Source organism: Leucoraja erinacea, chromosome 22 (assembly GCF_028641065.1).
Source record: "Leucoraja erinacea ecotype New England chromosome 22, Leri_hhj_1, whole genome shotgun sequence".
Lineage (NCBI taxonomy): Eukaryota > Metazoa > Chordata > Chondrichthyes > Rajiformes > Rajidae > Leucoraja > Leucoraja erinaceus.
The window spans coordinates 34,817,807-34,840,619 of record NC_073398.1 but is presented as its reverse complement, the minus strand read 5'-3'; the positions used below and the strand labels follow the sequence as shown (position 1 = coordinate 34,840,619).

At 46.7% G+C, this 22,813-nt stretch overlaps 1 protein-coding gene across 5 annotated transcripts in view; it reads right to left on the bottom strand.

The window, feature by feature from the left end:
* The window catches only part of sfmbt2 (Scm like with four mbt domains 2), a 98,454-nt gene that overhangs the window by 31,678 nt on the left and 43,963 nt on the right, over positions 1–22,813 (bottom strand). For all 5 annotated transcript variants that reach the window (XM_055653448.1, XM_055653445.1, XM_055653450.1 and 2 more), the window contains exons 6-10: positions 21,956–22,202; positions 16,075–16,172; positions 5,853–5,954; positions 4,126–4,273; positions 2,336–2,418 (exon numbers count right to left, since the gene is read on the bottom strand). In XM_055653448.1, the coding sequence (XP_055509423.1) occupies positions 2,336–2,418; positions 4,126–4,273; positions 5,853–5,954; positions 16,075–16,172; positions 21,956–22,202 (678 nt within the window). The remainder of the gene's footprint in view (positions 1–2,335; positions 2,419–4,125; positions 4,274–5,852; positions 5,955–16,074; positions 16,173–21,955; positions 22,203–22,813) is intronic.

The following is a 22,813-nucleotide window of genomic DNA, read 5'->3' as shown; positions in this document are numbered from 1 at the left end:
CTGAGCTTCTACAATAAAGACTGCTAATAAAGCCTGATATATATGCACTTTAATAGCAGTGCCTGTGTTGTGTCTAAAGGCAATTTATACAGGATCAATGGTGGAACACGAGATTGTGTGGCTGTACTTATTTAAGGACCGACTTGACATTACGCTGGCTATCCTACAGAAAAGCTACAGGAGGTAGGTTTTGGTGTGTCACACTGTGTCATAAAGGAGATATGATTAAGACAGGCCATTTGCAACAGCTTGAATCATCTTTGAAATAGTGAATCCATGCTTTAGTTCAGGTTAGAGATACAGTGCGGAAACAGGCCCTTCGGCCCACCGAGTCCGCGCCGACCAGCGATCCCCGCACATTAACACTATCCAACACACACACACTAGGGACAATGTTTGCATTTATACCAAGACAATTAATCTACAAGCCAGCACGTCTTTGGAGTGCGGGAGGAAACTGGAGATCTCGGAGAAAACCAACGCAGGGAGAACGTACAAACTCCGCGCAGACAGCGCCCATAATCGGGATCAAACCCGGGTCTCTTGCGCTGTATGCACTGTAAGGCAGCGACTCTACCGCTGCGCCACCGTGCCACCCCCCTAATGCTGTAAATATTAACCATGCTATCAGGAGTAGCTATTTACATAAGATTAATTCAGACTAATACAAAGCTCAGAAATCCCCCTAAAACTCAAATCCACCTTTAAGGCACATATTAATCTGTCTCATTGCAAACTAATGAAATGCAAATCTCTCAAATTATGGACATTTTCATATGAAGCCTTTGAGGCTCTTTGCATGCATCTTTAATTCTTGCTGAAAAACAGCCAGTGAGCTGTTTACTTACCTGGAAAATGGATCACACGGGATTTGTTTTTTAACCATTGCAAAACCACTAAAGTGCCTGGACCACTTAGGCTATTTTTTTAGGCGACAGGGAAACGGCCTGTCCCACTGGGGTGACCTAATCTGCCAGTTCTGGCCAGTTTGCCCATCCACTCGCACTCGCAGCACGGTCGACACAAGGTCGAAGGAGGTCTTCGTAACTCTCCTTCATGCTCGAGAGTGGTCCCCGCGTACTCGAGGCCTCAGCTAGGTCGTGGCGGTTTTTTTCAATATGTTTAAAAAATGCCCGCAAGTAAAAAAAGGTCGGCATGGAAAAAAATCGATACTTTTTTTACTCGTAGGTTTAAGTCGTAGTAGGTCGGCATGTTAGTCGTAGGTAATCGAGGGTAGTCGTAGATAGTCTTCATCATAGTCGAAGGGAGGTCGAAGGAGATCGAAGGAGGTCGCCTTCACTCTCCACTATTCGGTGTCCAATTTTCCCTAAGTTAGTCGTAGGTAGTCGAAGCTGGTCTTCAACATAGTTGTCGAAGGAGGTCTTCAACATGTCATTTTTTCAAACTCTCCTAAACTCTTCTAAACTCGCCAATTAGGTCGCCCAAGTGGGACTGAATTGTCTTCAGTTGGCTTGTCGGAATGGGAGGGGGAGTTGAAGTGCTGAGCCACCGGGAGATCAGGTTGGTGATTGCGAACTGTGCGGAGGTGTTGGGCGAAGCGATCGCCAAGCCTGCGCTTGGTCTCACCGATGTAGAGCAGCTGACACCTCGAGCAGCGGATGCAACAGATGAGGTTGGAGGAGGTGCAGGTGAACCTCTGCCGCACCTGGAAAGACTGCATGGGTCCTTGGATGGAGTCGAGGGGGGAGGTAAAGCGACAAGTGTAGCATTTCCTGTGTTTGCAAGGGGAAGGTACCAGGGGAGGGGGTGGTTTGGGTGGGAAGGGACGAATTGACCAGGGAGTTATCGGTTTTGGAAAAATAAAGTAGATACAATAGCACCAAACATTGTTGCTAGTCAGATATCTTAAGGAAACTAAATTTAAAGTATAAACTTTTTATGTCTACGTATTTGAACTAATAAAATGCTTGAAATTATTGGAAATGAAATGACTGCACGACAGGATATTGTACAGGTCCACCACTGATTTTCCAGCAACTGGTGGTTTGGCATCTCCGTTAATCCGGACAAAATCACTTGAAACCCCCCCTGGAAGTCCCCCCGAAAATGTGTCCCCTTGGCCGGGTGAGGCGGCCAATCTCGACCTCATCGGGACTTCCGCGGCCGTCGGCGGGTGGAATCTGCCCCCTGCAGCCGGGGCTCTGGAACTGCGGCCCGGCTGGAGCCGGCAGATCCGTTCCCATCGCCGACTTCCGAGGCCGACTTTGCGGGCCAGTATCTCGGCCTCACGGGAGCCTAGGCGGTCCAGGAGAGGCTCTGGAACAAATTGTGCTGGAATATCAATGGTGGACCTGTACATGGAAGGACAACTTACTGTTCTGCAGCAGTACTGGGACAAAGCCTCTGCCCCACTGTGTTTGAGATAATCAGCCCAGTCAAAATCTAAGCCCGGATAACCTGCAGAAACAAATATGATATGATATGCCATTTATTGTCAACAGTGAAACTGAATATATAAACAAATTCAAGGCACAACGCAACCAATAAATTGGTGTCAAATAATTATTTGCTGACACGAAAGAAATGTATATGAAGAATCAAATCCACATCACAATAGACAATAGACAATAGGTGCAGGAGTAGGCCATTCGGCCCTTCGAGCCAGCACCGCCATTCAATGTGATCATGGCTGATCATCCCCAATCAGTACCCCGTTCCTGCCTTCTCCCCATACCCCCTGACTCCGCTATTTTTAAGAGCCCTAACTAGCTCTCTCTTGAAAGCATCCAGAGAATCTGCATGGAGTAACTCAGCGGGACAGGCAGCATCTCTGGAGAGGAGGAATGGGTGACGTTTCGGGTCTCTGAAGAAGGGCCTCGACCCTGAAACCTCGCCCATTCCCTCTCTCCAGCGATCCTGCTGAGTTACTCCAGCATTTTGTGTCTGTCTCCGATAAAAACGGAACTATGTTGCATAACAGCTGATATGCATGGGATGTAAATGCGTGGATTACCAACTTACATGGATGTTTGTCAGCTCGGCTTTAACCTCTGTTGCTATGCAACAGCCAGCACTCCCAATGCAAAAACAGTGCAAGATTTATACTAAGATAGAGACATCGAGCATGTCAACAGGCCCCTCTCGGCTCAGCTTGTCCATGCCGGTCAAGATGCCCCATCTACGCTGGAGGCAGTTACACATTTCCCTCCAAACCTTCCCCAAGGACAAGTCTCACCCCGGCCACTCCCTCTTCTCCCCTCTGCCATCGGGCAAGAGGTACAGAAGTATAAAAACGCGCACCTCCAGATTCAGAGACAGTTTCTTCCCGGCTGTTATCAGGCAAATGAACCACCCTACCACCAACTAGAGAGCGGTCCTGACCTCCCATCTACCTCATTGGAGACCCTCGGATTATCTTTGATCGGACTTTACTGAACTTACTCTTTCACTAAACGTTATTCCCTATATCCTGTATCTGTACACTGTGGACGGCTCGATTGTAGACAATACACAATAGACAATAGGTGCAGGAGCAGGCCAATCAGCCCTTCAAGCCAGCACCGCCATTCAATGTGATCATGGCTGATCATCCACAATCAGTAACCCGTTCCTGTCACATACAATAGGAACATTTACAACAAAGACAGCACGGTGGCGCAGCGGTAGAGTTGCTGCTTCACAGCGCCAGAGACCCGGGTTCGATCCTGACTACGGGTGCTGTCTGTACGGAGTTTGCACGTTCTCCCCGTGACCGCGTGGGCTTTCTTCGAGATCGTCGTTTTTTTTCCCCACACTCCCAAGATGTGCAGGTTTGTAGGTCGATTGGTTTTGGTGTAAATGTAAATTGTCCCTAGTGTGCGTGGGGTAGTGTTAACGTGCGGGGGTCGCTGGTCGGCGCGGACTCGGTGGGCCGAAGTGCCTGTTTCCGCGCTGTATCTCTAAACTAAACTGACAGGTGCGTGGATAGGAATGCTTTGGAAGAACATGGGCCAAACGTGGGCAGGCGGGACTAGAGTAGATGGGGCTTCTTGGCCGGCATAGGCATGATGGGCCAGTTTCGACAATGCATAACTTGATCTGGTGAAATATCATTGAACATATTTTGCCTTAGTTTTCTATTTTTCTATCTGAAATAACTTTAATTTGTCTCTAAGAAACACCGACCTTTAGGGGGAGTGAGATGGACTCCGTTTTTAAGGCACCACTGGACAGGTAGAATCCCTGGTGAATCAGCGTGACACAGCATTGAGTTCTCACAAGCATCTGGCCTTAAGTCATCAATTGTGATCATAAAATACTGATCATTAAAAACCTGCAGGAGGAAAGACAAAATAAATTAAGCGAATATGATGTTACATCTGGTTTTAAACAGTTGCATTCAAAATGGATTACAATTCTGAAATCAACATTTGGTTTGGTTTAGTTTAGAGATACAGTGCGGAAACAGGCCCTTTGGCCCATCACTCGCGATCCGGCGATCCCCGCACATTAACATTACCCTTACACACTCACACTAGGGACAATTTACAATTATAACCTTCACAAAGCCAATTAACCTACAAACCTGCACGTCTTTAGAGTGTGGATGGAAGCCGGAACACCCGGAAAAAACCCACGCAGATTGCAGGGAGAACGTGCAAACTCCGTACAGACAGCATTCGTAGTCGGGATCGAACCCGGGTCTCTGGTGCTGTGAGGCAGCAACTCTACCGCTGCGCCACCGTTCAGCCCAATTGCCATTTTTTAAGATTACCAGCGTGGCACGGTGGCACAGCTAATAAAGTGACAAGGACCCGGGTTACATCTTGACCTCGGATGCTGTCTGTGTGGAGTTTGCACGTTCTCTCTGTGACCTGCGTGGGTTTTCTCCGGGTGCTCCAGTTTCCTCCCACATCCCAAAGACGTGCGATGTTTGTAGGTTAATCGGCCCCTCTGTAAACTGCCCCCCTAGTGTGTAGGGAGTGGATGAGAAAGTGGGATAGCATGGAATTGGTGTGAATGGGTGATCGATGGTCAGCACGGACTCGGTGGGCCGAAGGGCCTGTTTCCACGCTGCACCCTCACAATAATCAACCAGAGCCCAATTAATGTTTCAGCAATGTGGTGCGTTCAATTTTTTATTTTTTTTAAAATAATATTTTTATTAGAAGCATATTCAACTTTGTTCAAATTTAATTAAAATGTGAACGAAAATTAAAAATGTTAACTAATTCGTTAACTAGTGTTAACTAATGGACTCTCTCGAACTTCTACAGGTGCACAGTAGAGACCATGCTGACCGGTTGCATCGTGGCTTGGTTCGGCAACTTGAGCGCCCTGGAGAGGAAAAGACTCCAAAAAGTAGTAAACACTGCCCAGTCCATCATCGGCTCTGACCTCCCTACCATCGAGGGGATCTATCGCAGTCGCAGCCTCAAAAAGGCTGGCAGTATCATCAAAGACCCACACACCATCCTGGCCACTCACTCATCTCCCCGCTACCTTCAGGTAGAAGGTACAGGAGCCTGAAGACTGCAACTACCAGGTTCAGGAATAGCTACTTCCCCACAGCCATCAGGCTATTAAACTCAGTCTGAAGAAGGGTTTCGGCCCGAAACGTCGCCTATTTCCTTCGCTCCATAGATGCTGCTGCACCCGCTGAGTTTCTCCAGCAATTTTGTGTACCTTCGATCTTCCAGCATCTGCAGTTCCTTCTTGAACACTATCTATTAAACTCAACTGAAACAAATCTCTGAACATTAATAACCTATTGTCTGTTTATTTGCACTTTATCTGTTTATTTATTGATGTGTGTCTATATTTATATAACGGTATATGGACACACTGATCTGTTCTGTATTCATGCAAGGTTGCTGACTCCTGGTTTAGACGAAGGAATGCTCAATGCTCACCTTGGTCACAGTGGCGGGGCAAATGGAACAAGGCTCGCTTGGATCGACTGCCTCCAACTTCATGCCGACCGTGAAGCCGTGCGTCCTGATATCAGGCTGGTCCTGCAATTATAAACCGGAGAACAAAGATCAGGAAGGTTGACGTTTCAATGGGCGGCTACGGTGGCGCAGCGGTAGAGTCGCTGCCTCACCAGCGCGTTCAGCGCCGGAGACCCGGGTTCGATCCCGACTACGGGCGCTGTCTGCACGGAGTTTGTACGTTCTCCCCGTGACCTGCGTGGGTTTTCTCCGAGATCTTCGGTTTCATCCCACACTCCAAAGACGTGCAGGTTTGTCGGTTCATTGGCTTGGTATAAGTGTAATTTGTCCCTAGTGTGTGTAGGATGGTGTTAGCGCGCGGACATTGCTGGTCGGTGCGGGCCGAAGGGCCTGTTTCCCCGCTGTATCTCTAAAGTAAATGTCCACACAACAAGTGTGACAGAACTGATAACAGGCATATCTGACGATCTGAACTCCGGTGCCAATTGAAACAAGGAATTTTAATTTATGGAGTAAACAAGATCTCCAAATTCAAATAAATCCAGAAAACGGTGGGTCTTAATCAAGCTGCCTCCTTGACAAAGTTCAATGGTTCTGTGTTCTGGTGCAGTTTAAGAATGGCTGGTTGGTTGCTGGACTCCAAAAAGTAACTAGTGAACTGCTTTTAAATGAATCTCCAGGAAATAGGTCCAAGAAATTCAGTTCAGTTTAGTTTAGTTTCGAGATACAGCGTGGGAACAGGCCCTTCGACCCGCCGAGTCCGCGCCGACCAGCGATCCCCGCACATTAGCACGATCCTACACACACTAGGGAGAATTTACAATAATACCAAGCCAATTAAACTACAAACTTGCACGTCTTTGGAGTGAATGTGGAGGACAATCCCCCCCAATGTTTCGTGAAACATGGTGCAACAAAACCGAGAAGTCGAGTCGCAGCTGCAACGCCACCACGGCCTCCGAAGTCAGCCAGCTCTGTGATGGAGAATCCACAGGCTCTGCAACTGGAGCCCTCAAGGATGATTCCAGTTGGAGGCTGCCAGCTCCTAGAATCCAGGACTAGCTGTAGTTCCCAGGTCGGTTCGCCTGCCCCGGGACTGGCTGCAGTTCCAACGTCGCGAAAACGAACTGACCAAAAAATACGCCTGCGGGCCGGATGATTTCAGGATAGGGGCCGGATCTGGCCCGTGGGCCGCAGGTTGCCGACCCCTGTCCCAGATGTCAGGCCTCATTGTGTCCCTTCCCCCATGTTTTAAAAGCGATTTCCGCCCCTGGTCTGGCAGAGTTAGCACCAGAGACCTGGGTTCGATCCTGACTACGGGTGCTGACTTTGTACGTTCTCCCCGTGACCTGCGTGGGTTTTCTCCGGGCGCTCCGGTTTCCTCCCACACTCCAAAGACATACAGGTTTGTAGGCTAATTGGCTTTGGTAAAATTGTAAATTGTCCTTCGTGTCAGATTCAGATTCAATCTTTATTGGCATTGTGCAATGTACAGTACGGAGACAACGAAATGCAAGTAGGCCATCGAGTCTACTCCGCCATTCGATCATGGCTAATCTATCTCTCCCTCCTCACCTCATTCTCCTGCCTTCTCCCCATAACCTCTGACACCCGCACTAATCAAGAATCTATCTATCTATCTATCTATCTATCTATCTATCTATCTATCTATCTATCTATCTATCTATCTATCTATCTATCTATCTATCTATCTATCTATCTATCTATCTATCTATCTATCTATCTATCTATCTATCTATCTATCTATCTATCTATCTATCTATCTCTGCCTTCAAAATATCCACTGGCTTGGCCTCCACAACATCAGTGAACCTAGTGGTTACGAAGGAACTGCAGATGCTGGAAAATCGAAGGTACACAAAAATGCGGGAGAAACTCAGCGGGTGCAGCAGCATCTATGGAGCGAAGGAAATAGGCAACGTTTCTTGCTCGATAGAATTTAGGAGATTGAGGGGGGGATCTTATAGAAACTTACAAAATTCTTAAGGGGTTGGACAGGCTAGATGCAGGAAGATTGTTCCCGATGTTGGGGAAGTCCAAGACAAGGGGTCACAGCTTAAGGATAAGGGGGAAATCATTTAGGACCGAGATGAGAAAAACATTTTTCACACAGAGAGTGGTGAATCTGTGGAATTCTCTGCCACTGAAGGTAGCTGAGGCCACAGTTCATTGGCTATATTTAAGAGGGAGTTAGATGTGGCCCTTGTGGCTAAAGGGATCAGGGGGTATGGAGAGAAGGCAGGTACGGGATACTGAGTTGGATGATCAGCCATGATCACATTGAATGGCGGTGCAGGCTCGAAGGGCCGAATGGCCTACTCCTGCACCTATCTTCTATGTTTCTATGCTGCTGCACCCGCTGAGTTTCTCCAGCATTTTTGTGTACCATCAGTGAACCTAAGCCCATTTTCCACCGACTTGCTTCCAATACTTGGAGCCAAACTATCTTTAGTGTCTGGAGAATTTGTCCGTGATAATTCGTTCAATTATAAATTGTAAAATTAGTTATTTCTGAAAGTTCTCTCTTCTAGTGCCGACTCTATTCCAACAAAGATTTCCGTAACATCTGTGTCCAACTTAGGAAAATTGGCAGTACTGACTCCTCTTTGTAATAAGATACGTGATAAATCCTTGAGCTCTTTTTAAATATTAGAAATTTCAACCGGAGTCCAAGTATTCCAGAACAATCCAGGGTGGTAACAAAAATAAAATGAAGAGAACTGCAGTAAAACGTTGAAATGGAGTTTAATATATTCCACTAAGCCGAGAATATTGCAATAGACTTTAAAGATACAGTGTGGGAACAGGCCCTTTGACCCACTGAGTCCGTGCCAACCCCTCCCCACCGATATCAGTCTGAAGAAGGGTCTCGACCAGAAACGTTGCCTATTCCTTCTCTCCATTGATGCTGCCTCACCCGCTGAGTTTCTCCAGCATTTTGTGTCTACGATTATTAAGGGTTTGGACACGCTAGAGGCAGGAAACATGTTCCCGATGTTGGGGGAGTCCAGAACCAGGGGGCCACACTTTAAGAATAAGGGGTATGCGATTTAGAACAGAGATGAGGAAACACTTTTTCACCCAGAGAGTTGTGAGGCTGTGGAATTCTCAGCCTCAGAAGGCGGTGGAGGCCGGTTCACTGGATGCTTTCAAGAGAGGGTTAGATAGAGCTCTTAAAGATAGCGGAGTCAAGGGATATGGGGAGAAGGTAGGAACGCGGTACTGATTGAGATGAGTTTCTCCAGCATTTTTGTCTACCCCCTTTTACTAACACTATTCTACACACAAGGGACAATTTACAGAAGCCAATTAACCTACAAAGCTCATAAATTCAACACATAAAAGGAACAGGTAATCTAAAGCTTGGACAGAGATAACCTTTTCTATATTTTTACTTCTCCACTCTCTTAATTGGACACTTTAAATTATCCTTGACCAAAAGAATCAAACAGAAGTCTCTCTCAGTACATGTTCATTAGTGATAGCTGTAAGAATTAGGCCATTCGGCCCATCTAGTCTACTCTGCCATTCAATCATGGCCGACCTAGAATTTAGAAGATTGAGAGGGGATCTTATAGAAACTTACAAAATTCTTAAGGGGTTGGACAGGCTAGATGCAGGAAGATTGCTCCCGATGTTGGGGAAGTCCAGGACAAGGGGTCACAACTTAAGGATAAGGGGGAAATCCTTTAAAACCGAGATGAGAAGAACTTTTTTCACACAGAGAGTGGTGAATCTCTGGAACTCTCTGCCGCAGAGGGTAGTCGAGGCCAGTTCATTGGCTATATTTAAGAGGGAGTTAGATGTGGCCCTTGTGGCTAAGGGGATCAGAGGGTATGGAGAGAAGGCAGGTACGGGATACTGAGTTGGATGATCAGCCATGATCATATTGAATGGCGGTGCAGGCTCGAAGGGCCGAATGGCCTCTACTCCTGCACCTAATTTCTATGTTTCTATGATCTATTTTTCACTCTCAACCACCATTCTCCTGCCTTCTCCCCATCACCCCTGACACCCGCAATAATCAAGAATCTGTCAACCTCTGCCTTAAAAATAGCCATTAACTTCCACTGAGTGTGCAATTCTCTGCCTCAGAGGGCGGTGGAGGCCGGTTCTCTGGATACTTTCAAGAGAGAGCTAGATAGGGCTCTTAATGATAGCGGAGTCAGTCGGAGGTTGCAGGTAGGGAGACTGACAAAAACCTCTGGGAACCGCACGGGAACGTTGGGTGGGGCGCAAAGTCTCCAGAGGTTTCCGTTCAGGTCTCCTAAGTGGGGCAGGGGCATAAGGAGTAAGCCATTTAGAACGGAAACGAGGAAACACTTTTTCTCACAGAGAATGGTGAGTCTGTGGAATTCTCTGCCTCGGAGGGCGGTGGAGGCAGGTTCTCTGGAGAAGAGAGAGCAAGATAGGGCTCTTAAAAATAACTGAGTCAGGGGATATGGGGAGAAGGCAGGGACGGGGGTACTGATTGGGGACGATCAGCCATGATCACATTGAATGGCGGTGCTGGCTCGAAGGGCCGAATGGCCTACTCCTGCACCTGTTGTCCATTGGTCCTGTTTCCACACGGTATCTCTAAAACTAAAACCAGAGAGCAGTCCTGACTTCCCATCTACCTCATTGGAGACCCTCGGACTATATTTAATCGGGCTTTACCTTGCACTAAATGTTATTCCTTTCATCCTGTATTTATATACTGTGGACGGCTCGATTGTAATCATGTATTGTCTTTCCGTTGACTGGTTAACACGCAACAAAAAGCTTTTCACTATACCTCGGTACACGTGACAATAAACTAAACTGAACTAATCCTATACCCAAGGCAGACAAAAGTGCTGGATGAAACTCAGCGGGTGAGGCAGCATCTGTGGAGTGAAGGAAATAGGCAACGTTTCGGGCCGAAACCCTTCTTCAGACTGAAGAAGGTTTTCTATACCGAAAATGAGCCCAAAACTGGCATCATAGAGCTGAACTGCAAGGAATACACAATGCAATGCAATATTGCCCAGGACCAGGATAAATATAGGGCTCAGACTCTTAAATCCAATGTTAAAGGGGGTTGTCAAATTAAATCCAGACTGTATACAGAATTCCCGGGAATGTTTCTAGGCGTGGATGTCTATCACCTCTTAAAATGTAATGACTATAATTGAAAGGGCTGGTAATGGCCTCAAACATCAGAAAGACATCCATAAAAGCCATGAGGTATTAACTATACCCAAAGAGTTTAAAGAATACACATTGTTTTTAAGAGATGGCAGGGCAGGACAAGAGTCTAATTTATTTGGCATTGCAGAGTCCAAGGCACAATTATTTGGTTTAGTTGGTGTTTGTGGGGCCCGATGGCATCGCTGTTGGTATAGAAACATGGACAATAGGTTGCAGGAGTAGGCCATTCGGCCCTTCGAGCCAGCACCGCCATTCAATATGATCATGGATGATCATCCAGAATCAGTACCCCGTTCCTGCTTTCTCCCCATTTCCTAGATTCCCCTGGCCCTAAGAGCTAAATCTAACTCTCACTTGAAAACATCCAGTGAACTGGCCTCCACTGCCTTCTGTGCCAGAGAATTCCACAGATTCACAACTCCCTGGGTGAAACATATTGGCCAAATAAACATATTGGCCGATTTCTGTGCTGTACATGTAATAACAAAATGCTGGTTGATACAGTGCTGGAGTAACTCAGCGGGTCAGGCAGCATCTGTGGAGAACATGGATAGGTGATGTTTCACAGAGTGCTGGAGTAACTCAGCGGGTCAGGCAGCATCTGTGGAGAACATGGATAGGTGACGTTTCACAGAGTGCTGGAGTAACTCAGCGGGTCAGGCAGCATCTGTGGAGAACATGGATAGGTGACGTTTCACAGAGTGCTGGAGTAACTCAGCGGGTCAGGCAGCATCTGTGGAGAACATGGATAGGTGACGTTTCTGCTGGAGTAACATGGGGTCAGGCAGCATCTGTGGAGGACATGGATAGGTGATGTTTCACAGAGTGCTGGAGAAACTCCGCGGGTGCAGCAGCATCTATGGAGCTAAGGAAATAGGTAACGTTTCGGGTCGAAACCCTTCCGGGTTTCGGCCCGAAACGTTGCCTATTTCCAGAAGGGTTTCGGCCCGAAACGTTGCCTATTTGCTTCGCTCCATAGATGCTGCTGCACCATAACTCAGCGGGTCAGGCAGCATCTCTGGAGAGAAGGAATAGGTGACGTTTCAGGTCGAGACCCTTCTTCAGTCTACATATTTTGTAGGGATAGTGTGCTCTGGTTTCCTCCCACATTCCATAGACGTACAGGTTTGCAGGTTAATTTGGCTTCGGTAGAAAATTGTAAATTGTCCCTAGTGTGTGTAGGATAGCGTTAGGATTGCCGGTCGACACGGAGTCGACGGGCCGAATGGCCTGTCTCCGTGCTGACTCTCTAACAAAAGCAAAGATTAATTGAACTGTTGAAATATCCCCAGAAATGTTCTTCGAGTTTAAGATGTGAAGTGCGTTCATCAAAAGACATCCACTGAGGTTTCATTTGGCAATAACTCGCCTCATAAAATGTCTGTAATTTTGCTGAAAGAAAAATATATGATTATTACAACGGTCTTGGGAAGTTTTAAACCTGAATTTAAAGCATCGATATATTGGACCATAACAAGGGTTCTCACATTCCAAACTCTCTCCCTGATGTGGAATATTTTCAGCCAAGATATATGTGCTTTTCAAAAATAAAGTGTATTTAAATATACAGGGTGGAAACAGGCACTTCGGCCCATCAAGTCCTCACTAGCCATCCGTCACCCCTTCGTGCCTTTTTGTATGCTATCCCATTTTCATAAAGATAGCGGAGTCAAGGGATATGGGGAGAAGGCAGGAACGGGGTACTGATTGTGGATGATCAGTCATGATCACATAGGGATCAGTATGGACACATTTATCTGTTTTGTAGTAAATGCCTACTATGCTCTGTGTGCTTAAGCAAAGCAAGAATTTCATTGTCCTATACAGGGACACATGACAATAAAATCACTTGAACTTGATCATAGTGAATGGTAGTGCTGGCTCGAAGGGCCGAATGGCCTACTCCTGCACTTATTGTCTATTGTCATTAGGCACGATTTAGTGCAGTTTTATTTAGAGATATAGCCCACCGTGAACATGCCGACCAGCGATCCCCGCACACTAACACAATCGTACACACACTAGGGACAATTTTACATTGTGACACAAAGCCAATCCACCTACAAATCTGTTTAAGAAGGAACTGCAGATGCTGGAAAATCGAAGGTAGACAAAAGGAAATAGCGAAGGAAATAGGCAATTGATGTCAGTCTGAAGAATGGCTTCGGCCCGAAACGTCGCCTATTTCCTTAGCTCCATAGATGCTGCCTCACCCGCTGAGTTTCTCCAGCATTTTAACCTACATTTTAACCTGTCAGTCTTTGGAGAGTGGGAGGAAACCAAAGATCCCGGGGAAAACCCATGCAGGTCACGTGAAGAACGTACAAACTCCGTACAGACGGGATCGAACCCAGGTCTCTGGCGCTGTGAGCCAGCAACTCTACCGCTGCGCCACCGGGCTTCCCCAAATTAAACTAAACTAAACAGAAGATATGCACTTTTATTTCAAAAATGTATTAAAAGATACGAGATGGAAACAGGATCTTTGGCCCATCAAGTGGGCACATACATCTGGAACTCTCTGCCACAGAGGGTAGTTGAGGCCAGTTCATTGGCTATATTTAAGAGGGAGTTAGATGTGGCCCTTGTGGCTAAGGGGATCAGGGGGTATGGAGAGAAGGCAGGTATGGGATACCGTTGGATGATCAGCCATGATCATATTGAATGGCGGTGCAGGCTCGAAGGGCCGAATGGCCCTCCTGCACCTATTGTCTATGTTTCTATGTTTCTAAGTGGTCACCGGCCATCAATCACCCCTTTAGGCCAGTTAGATGTTATCTCATTTTCACATGCATCCTCTACACATTAGGTGCGATTTACAGAGGGCCAATTAACCTACAAACCTGCACGACTTTTGGACGAAACCGGAGCACGTGGAGAAAACTCAAGTGGTCACGGGGGAAGAACGTGCCAACTCCACGCAGACAGCACCCGAGGTCAGGTTCGAACCCGGGTCTCTGGGCGCTCTGTGAGGCAGCGGTTCTACCCGCTGTGACACCTTTGCAAGGCGAAAGGCATTTCTGAGGACATTAACAAAATCCTTCAGTTGAACGTTTGCAGCAGATTCTAATCTGCAAATTTGCATTTCTTCTCAAATGTGGGGCATGAAACGGGAAAACAAGTAGAAAATTAATGCCCATTGGTTCGACAAAAAAAACCGGCATGGATTTTTTTACAAAGGATTCGTATTTTTTAGAATATGAAGCATGTCTTACATTTGCAAAGGAGACTAGAATTATTTGAGACTAAACCAGGCATTTTACAAAGCTGCAGGATAAATTGGATGCCAACACTAGCGGTAACTGTGAACGGAACAGACGTCTGCATTAAATTAATATTGAACTGAGCCCAATATTGGCTGGGAAAGAATTCATGTGCTAATATAAAAGCAAACATTGGAGAGATGCTCGATTGGCATAGGCACTGCAAATCGATAAATAAAATAGCGTTCGTCTCTTATTCCACCACACTTCCAGATCACAATCATTTGTCAACGGCAGTTCTTGCAGCAACACTCTTAACATTTCTCCCAAATGTCCTGATCGCAATTACAGCCGGAATTAAATGAAAACCAAAGCTGGCAGTAGGCCAAGATAAAAGGTGCAGGAAGGAACAGCAGATGTAGACACAGAGTGCTGGAGTAACTCAGCGGGTCAGGCAGCATCTGTGTGAGAACATGGATAGGTGACGTTTCGTCACAGAGTGCTGGAGTAACTCAGTGGGTCAGGACAGCATCTGTGGAGCTAAGAAATTTTAACGTTTTGGGTCGAAACCCTTCCGGGTTTCGCATCCCGAACGTTGCCTATTTCCAGAAGGGTAATAAGTGTGCCCGAAACGTTGCCTATTCCCTTCGCTCCATAGATGCTGCAGCACCATAACTCAGCGGGTCAGGCCTGCATCTGTGGAGAACATGGATAGGTGACGTTTCACAGAGTGCTGGAGTAACTCAGTGGGTCAGGCAGCATCTGTGGAGAACATGGATAGGTGACGTTTCGGGTCGGGACCCTTTCTTCCTTCCCCCTTGCTGCCTCGCAACGCCAGAGACCCAGGTTCAATCCCGGCCACGGGTGCTGTCTGTGGAGATGTTGTACATTCTCCCCGTGACCTGCGTGGGTTTTCTCCGGGTGCTCCGGTTTCCTCCCACACTACAAAGACGTACAGGTTTGTAGGTTAATTGGTTTTGGTAGAAATTGTAGATTATCCCGAGTGTGTGTAGGATAGTGTTAGTGTGCGGGGATCGCTGGTCGGTACGGACTCGGTGGGCCGAAGGGCCTGTTTCCGCCCTGCATTCCTAAAACTAAAAGGCAACGTTTAAGAATATGAAGAAAATTCTGTAGTGAATAGGAATGATCATTCAAAAAGGAAAAAATACAGCTCAGAAACAGGCCCTTCGGCCCATCGAGTCCACACCGGCCAGTGATTACCCCTTTACACTAACCTAGAAAGGCAAGGGACAATCTTACTACTTACTGAAGCCAATTAACCTAATAAATCTGTACGCCTTTGGAGAGTGGGAGGCCACGGGGAGAACGTGCAAACACCGTACAGACAGCGCCCGTAGTCGGGATCAAACCCGTGTCTCTGGCGCCGTGAGGCAGCAACTCTACCGCTGCGCCATCGTGATGCCCAAAGTCTTCAAAACGACCGCTGATCTCCGGAAGAAGGGAATTAGGAAATAACTTGTAGCTAAAACACCTACAATAAAGACCGGATCTGACGAGGTCTCATTATCATATCTCACGGTGGCGCAGCGGTAGAGTTGCTGCCTCACAGCGCCAGAGACCCGGGTTCGATCCCATCTACCGGTGCGGTCTGTACGGCGTTTGTACGCTTTCCCCGTGGCCTGTGTGGGTTTTCTCCGAGATCTTCGGATTCTTCCCACCCAACTCCACAGACGTACAGGTTTGCAGGTTAATTGCGCTGTAAGGCAGCAACTTTACTGCAAGGCCACCGTGCTGAGTGGCATCACGTGTGGTTAGGAGATAAGTACCTTAAACACTACCAGAGGCAGCGAACACTTTTCCACTTCGGACAGAGCCTTCTCGAGGGCATCTTTCCATTCTGTGTCACACTTCAGAGCCTGGATTTCTGCAAAAGGAGCAAAGAGATCCCATTTCAATATCTACCATTGAGTGCAGAGGCGTTCCAAACTATTTTAAATTCCCACCTGAGAAATCCAACCATTTATGAAGTTTTTCCCAACATATTGTGTCGGAAGGAACTGCAGATGCCGGTTTACACCAGAGATAGATACAAAGTGCTGGAGTAACACAGCGGATGAGGCAGCATCTGTGGAGAACATGATTAGGTGACGTTTCACAAAGTGCTGGAGTAACTCAGCGGGTCAGGCAGCATCTGTGGAGAACATGGATAGGTGACGTTTCACAAAGTGCTGGAGTAACTCAGCGGGTCAGGCAGCATCTGTGGAGAACATGGATAGATGACGTTTCACAGAGTGCTGGAGTAACTCAGCGGGTCAGGCAGCATCTGTGGAGAACATGGATAGGTGACGTTTCACAGAGTGCTGGAGTAACTCAGCGGGTCAGGCAGCATCTCTGGATAGAAGGTATGGGTGACATTTCGGGTCGAGACCCTTTTTCAGACCCGAAACATCACCCATATTTTTGATACTGTTGATTTTAGAAATCAAATTTCTTTTTACAGGAATAAAATCTAGCTACAAGACACCAGGAACTTCAGCTGCAGCACAGAAACAGGCCCTTCGGCCCACCGAGTCCATGCCGACCAGCGATCACCCCGTATACTAGCACCATCCAACACACACACCAAGGACAATTCACAATTTTACCGAAGCCAATTGACCTACAAACCTGCTTGTCTTTGGAGTGTGGGAGGAAACCGGAGCACCTGGAGAAAACCCACGCAGGTCAGATTCAGATTCAGATTCAACTTTAATTGTCATTGTCAGTGTACAGTACAGAGACAACGAAATGCAGTTCACATCTCCCTGGAAGGGCGACATTGGGGAGAACGTGCAAACTCCGTACAGACAGCACTTCTGTGAATTACCCCTAGTGTTTTGGGATAGAACGAGTGTTTGAATGGCTTCCGGTTGGGCTGGCCAGTTGAGCCGTTTCCTTCCAGTATCTCTAAAAATGCTCAAATTTGCTAAGAATATAAAATTAAAAAAATCGAAGCCCTTGTCGTCATTTTAGTTCAATCATCATTTTTTCTAAAAAGCTAAATTGAATTTTAAAGTGATACACCACATGAGTGCAATCTTCAAAGTGAAAATTATTGCATTTAAACATATTATCTGCACAGTTTTACACTGACATCGATAAATGTTGTCGAAATAAACAGGAATTGAACTTGGGAGCAAAACCGTTGGAATAAAAATTATTTTGTTCTGCGTTAAACTTAACTAATGCCCATGTTATCATATGAACATGTGATAAAACAGAAATAGGCCATTCGGCCCATCAAGTCTACACCGCCATTCAATCATGGCTGATCTATCTCTCGCTCATAACGCCATGTTTTTTTACTCTTCCTTCGGGGAGGATGCGACCTTTCCTGCCGCATCCCCCCGTCTCCGTGTCCGTCTGCGCTGAGGCCTATCGCGGAGCTGGCGGCCTCCAACTGCGACCGACCTCGAGGCTGCGGAGGCAGAGCCAGGAGTTACCGACGCGAGGCTGGCCGACTTTGGAGCCTCGGGGGGGCTCGGCCGCGGGCCAGTGGACGACATCGTCGGGGAGCTCGCAGGTTGGTTCCGGAGCTCCCGCAACTACAGCTGCGTCCGCTGGACTGGAGGGCGGCAGCTTCGACCGCCCCGGGCCGCGGAGTTTGAACCGGCCCGTTTGCGGAGCTCGGATTCAGCCGCGGGACTTGCACACCATCACCCGGCGGGGTCACAACATCGGAGGCTTGGATTGCCTCGGCGCAGAGGGAGAGCAAGGAGGGAAGAGACAATGACTTTGGGACTTTAAACTGTGTTGAGTGTTTGTTTTGTTATTTATTCTATGTTATGACTACAGGCCAAACCATGACAAGTGCAATGACAATTAAATTGAATCCAATTCTCCTGCCTTCTCCCCATAACCTCAGACACCCTTCTACTCAATAATCTATCTATCTCTGCCTTAACAATATCCTGGCCTCCACAGCCGTCTGTGGCAATGAATTCCACAGATTCACCACCCTCTGACTTAAATAAGTTCCTCCTCACCTCCTTTCTAAAAGAGCGCCCTTTAATTCTGATGCTGTGACCTCTGGTCCTAGACTCTGCCCACCAGTGGAAACATCCTCTCGACATCCTCTCTATCCAGGCCATTCATTATTCTGTAAGTTTCAATGAGGCCCCCCGCTCATCCTTCTAAACTCCAGCGAGTGCAGGCCCAGTGCCGACAAACACTCGTCACGTTGGGATAGTCCCTGCCTCAACTGTTCAAGAAGGAACTGCAGATGCTGGAAAATTGAAGGTAGACAAAAATGCTGGAGAAACTCAGCGGGTGCAGCAGCATCTATGGAGCGAAGGAAATAGGCGACGTTTCGGGACGAAACGTCGCCTATTTCCTTCGCTCCATAGATGCTGCCGCACCCGCTGAGTTTCTCCAGCATTTTTGTCTACCTGCTTCAACTATCTCCTCCGGCAGCTCGTTCCATACACCCACCACCCTTTGTGTGAAAAGAGTTACCCCTCAGGTTCCTATTAAATATTCCCCCCCCTCACCTTAAACCGATGTCGTCTGGGCCTCCATTTCCCAAACTCTGGGCAAGAGACCTCTTCTGCAAATGCTGGACCTGAATGCTCAAGTTTTACCGCAAAGAACTAATTCTTCTCCACGCAGATAAACACTCTATCAATTATTTACCCTGCATGAGGAACTAAAGATTCTGTTTAAAATGAAATATTAATGTGACTTACAGGATCTTCATTGCTTAAGTTTGTGGCCCCAGAGCTACACAATTCATATTGACATGGTTACATCAACACAATTTTATTCAAGATTATATTACAAAAACACCATCAATACCCCAGTGGACTCGCGTTACATCTACAGATCAGCCTGCAGTCTGTATGTATTTATCCTTTCAAGTTGCCCAACCGATTAGCAGCAAAAAATATTACTCAGAATAAATGTAATCGTATTCTATACTGCGCGTGCAAACACATTTAAGGGATTTTTAAAATCAGTACCAATTGCATTCAATTGTAGTCAGTTCATAAGTGATAGGAGCAGAATTAGGCCATTCGGCCCATCAGGTCAGCTCCAACATTTAATCATGGCTGATCTATCTCTCACTCCCAACCTCATTCTCCTGCCTTCTCCCCATCAACTCCAGAACCAGGGGCCACACACACACACAGTTTAAGAATAAGGGGTAAGCCATTTAGAACAGAGACGGGGAAACACTTTTTCTCACAGAGAAACATAGAAACATAGAAATTAGGTGCAGGAGTAGGCCATTCGGCCCTTCGAGCCTGCACCGCCATTCAATATGATCATGGCTGATCATCCAACTCAGTATCCCGTACCTGCCTTCTCTACATACCCCCTGATCCCCTTAGCCACAAGGGCCACATCTAACTCCATCTTAAATATAGCCAATGAACTGGCCTCAACTACCCTCTGTGGCAGAGAGTTCCAGAGATTCACCACTCTCTGTGTGAAAAAATTTCTTCTCATCTCGGTTTTCCTGAACAATCTTCCTGCATCTAGCCTGTCCAACCCCTTAAGAATTTTGTAAGTTTCTATAAGATCCCCTCTCAATCTCCTAAATTCTTGAGAGTACAAACCGCGTCTGGTGAGTGGTGAGTCTGTGGAATTCTCTGCCTCAGAGGGCGGTGGAGGCCGGTTCTTTAGATACTTTCAAGAGAGAGCTAGATAGGGCTCTAAAAAAAAACAGAGTTAGGGGATATGGGGAGAGGGCAGGAACGGGGTACTGATTGGGGATGATCAGCCATGATCACATTGAATGGCGGTGCTGGCTCGAAGGGCCGAATGGCCTACTCCTGCAGCTATTATCTATTGTCTACCGCTGCGGCCCCCGTGCCGTCCATTGAGCCCCAAATCTATTCCGTGTGAAAACAAAAAAATGCATCTCTATTATTCATTCATTTAAAATAAATTTTAAATAAATGCATTCCTATATTCATTCATTTAAAATAAATTTATTGCACTGATGTCGCAGCATAGGAAAGAAAAAGAATCTCACAGCTGAAACAAGTTCCCATGCACAATCCATTAACAAAATCAATACACGGGCCTCAGATTGATTACTGATGGATACAAATGTCCCCGGAAAAACTGCTCAGTTGCAATGTCATTTTTGCTTGGAATTATTTATGTTCCAGGCAATTGGGAAGCACCTGTAGCTTAATACAATTTCAAATGCCTGCGAAAGTGCGGTTGGAGCTGTTCATCAAATTTCATCTTCTGCAATCAATTTTTAATTAAGAACCGCATTTCAATTCACACAAAACATAGTTTTTGCTCTTTTGTTTAGTTCAGAGATACAGCGCGGAAACAGGCACTTCGTCCCACTGATTCCGCGCCGACCAGCGATCCCCCCCAACCATGTGCACTAACGCTATCCTCCACACACTAGGGCCAATTTAAATTTATACCAAACAAATAGACCGACAAACCTGTACGTCTTTGGAGTGTGGGAGGAAACCGGAGTACCCGGAGAAAACCCACGCAGGTCACGGGGAGAACATGCAGACTCCGCTCAGACAAGCACCCGTAGTCCAATGACGTACAGGTTTGTTAGTTCATTGGTTTGGTGTAAATGTAAATTGTCCCTAGTGTGTGTAGGATAGTGTTAGTGTGCGGGGATCGCTGGTCGGCACGGACTTGGTGGGCCGAAGGGCCTGTTTCTGTGTTGTATCACCAAACCAAACTTAAATTAAACTACCCTTGACCTAAACTACCTTAATCAATTGGAGGAGCAGCACCTCATATTCCTCTTGGGCAGTTTACACCCCAGAGGCATGAACATTGACCTCCAATTTCCGGTCGCCCTTATGGTCTCCTCCCCTTTCCAGCTCTCCCTCAGGCCTCTAGCTCCTCCACCTCCACCCTCACCCCCACCCCCCCCCCCCCCCCCCCCACCCTACATCAGTCTGAAGAAGGGTTTCGGCCCCGAAACGTTGCCTATTTCCTTCGCTCCATAGATACTGCCGCACCCGCTGAGTTTCTCCAGCACTTTTGTCTACCTTAACCTGAACTACCCTAACCTAATCTACCCTAACCTAAACTACCTTAACCTAAACTAATCTACCCTAACCTAAACTACCTTAACCAAACTAATCTACCCTAACCTAATCTACCATAACCTAACTACCATAACCTAAACTACCCTAACCTAAACTACCATAACCTAATCTACCATAAACCTAATCTACCTTAACCTAAACTAATCTACACTAACTTAAATGACCTTAACCTAAACTACCCTAACCTAAACTACCATAACCTAAATTACCATAACCTAAACTACCCTAACCTAAACTACCCTAACCTAAACTACCATAACCTAATCTACCATAAACCTAATCTACCCTAACCTAAACTAATCTACACTAACCTAAATGACCTTAACCTAAACTACCCTAACCTAAACTACCCTAACCTAAACTACCATAACCTAATCTACTCTAACCTAAACTAATCTACACTAACCTAAATGACCTTAACCTAAATGACCTTAACTACGTAAACTAACCTAAATTAATCTACCATAACCTAAACTTAACAAAACCAAACAAATCCAAACTTTGCTCTCTCTCGGATTTGATTTTTCCATCCTGGCAAGAAAGGTTGTGCCTGTCTACCCTCTCTGTGCCTCTGAGTACAACATCCTGTACACTTTCCGCTTGGTCCTTGGAGACAGGTAAGACATACCTGAGGGAGGGTCGAGCTTGCATCCATTTTCCAGGCACCATCCCACAGGTCGAAGTCGGCTGTTCAGATAGAATAACCACAGGTCGTGATCTTCGAGGTCATTCAGTCCTTCGTAGCGTAAGCACAATCTCCCACCGACGTTCCCCATCACACGCACTATCCAGAACTGAAAGGGGTTTGTAGAATCCTGCAGTTCAATGAGGGACTTGGGCGTAACGAGATCCACCGTGTTCTTCCCTCTCAGCGGCTGTTGCAAATGGAAGATCAAATGTAAATAGCTAAATACTGGAAGCCAACAGCTATTGAAATACTTAAATATAAGAAAAATGCAAAAAATATTCTGTATGTTTCAGTTTAGTTTATAGAGATACAGCGTGGAAATAGGCCCTTCAGCCCATCGAGTCCGCACCGACCAGCGATCCCCGCACACTAACACCATCCTACACACACTACGGCCAATTTACATTTACACCAAGCCAATGAACCTGCACGCCTGTACGTATTTGGAGTGTGGGAGGAAACCGGAGCACCTGGAGAAAACCCACGCAGATCATGGAGAGAACATACAAACTCCGACCCGACAGCACCCGTAGTCAGGATGGAACCCGGGTCTCTGGCGCCGTGAGGCAGCAACTCTACCTATGCGTCACCGTGCTGCACTTAACTTAATTGTGTCAGGGGTTATGGGGAGAAGGTCATAAGTGATAGGAGCAGAATTAGGCCATTCGGCCCATCAAGTCTACTCCGCTGGTGGGACGACAGGTCTGTTTTAGCGCTGTATCTCTAGACTAAACTAAACCACTTGTATGAGAAGGTAGACAAAAATGCTGGAGAAACTCAGCGGGTGAGGCAGCATAG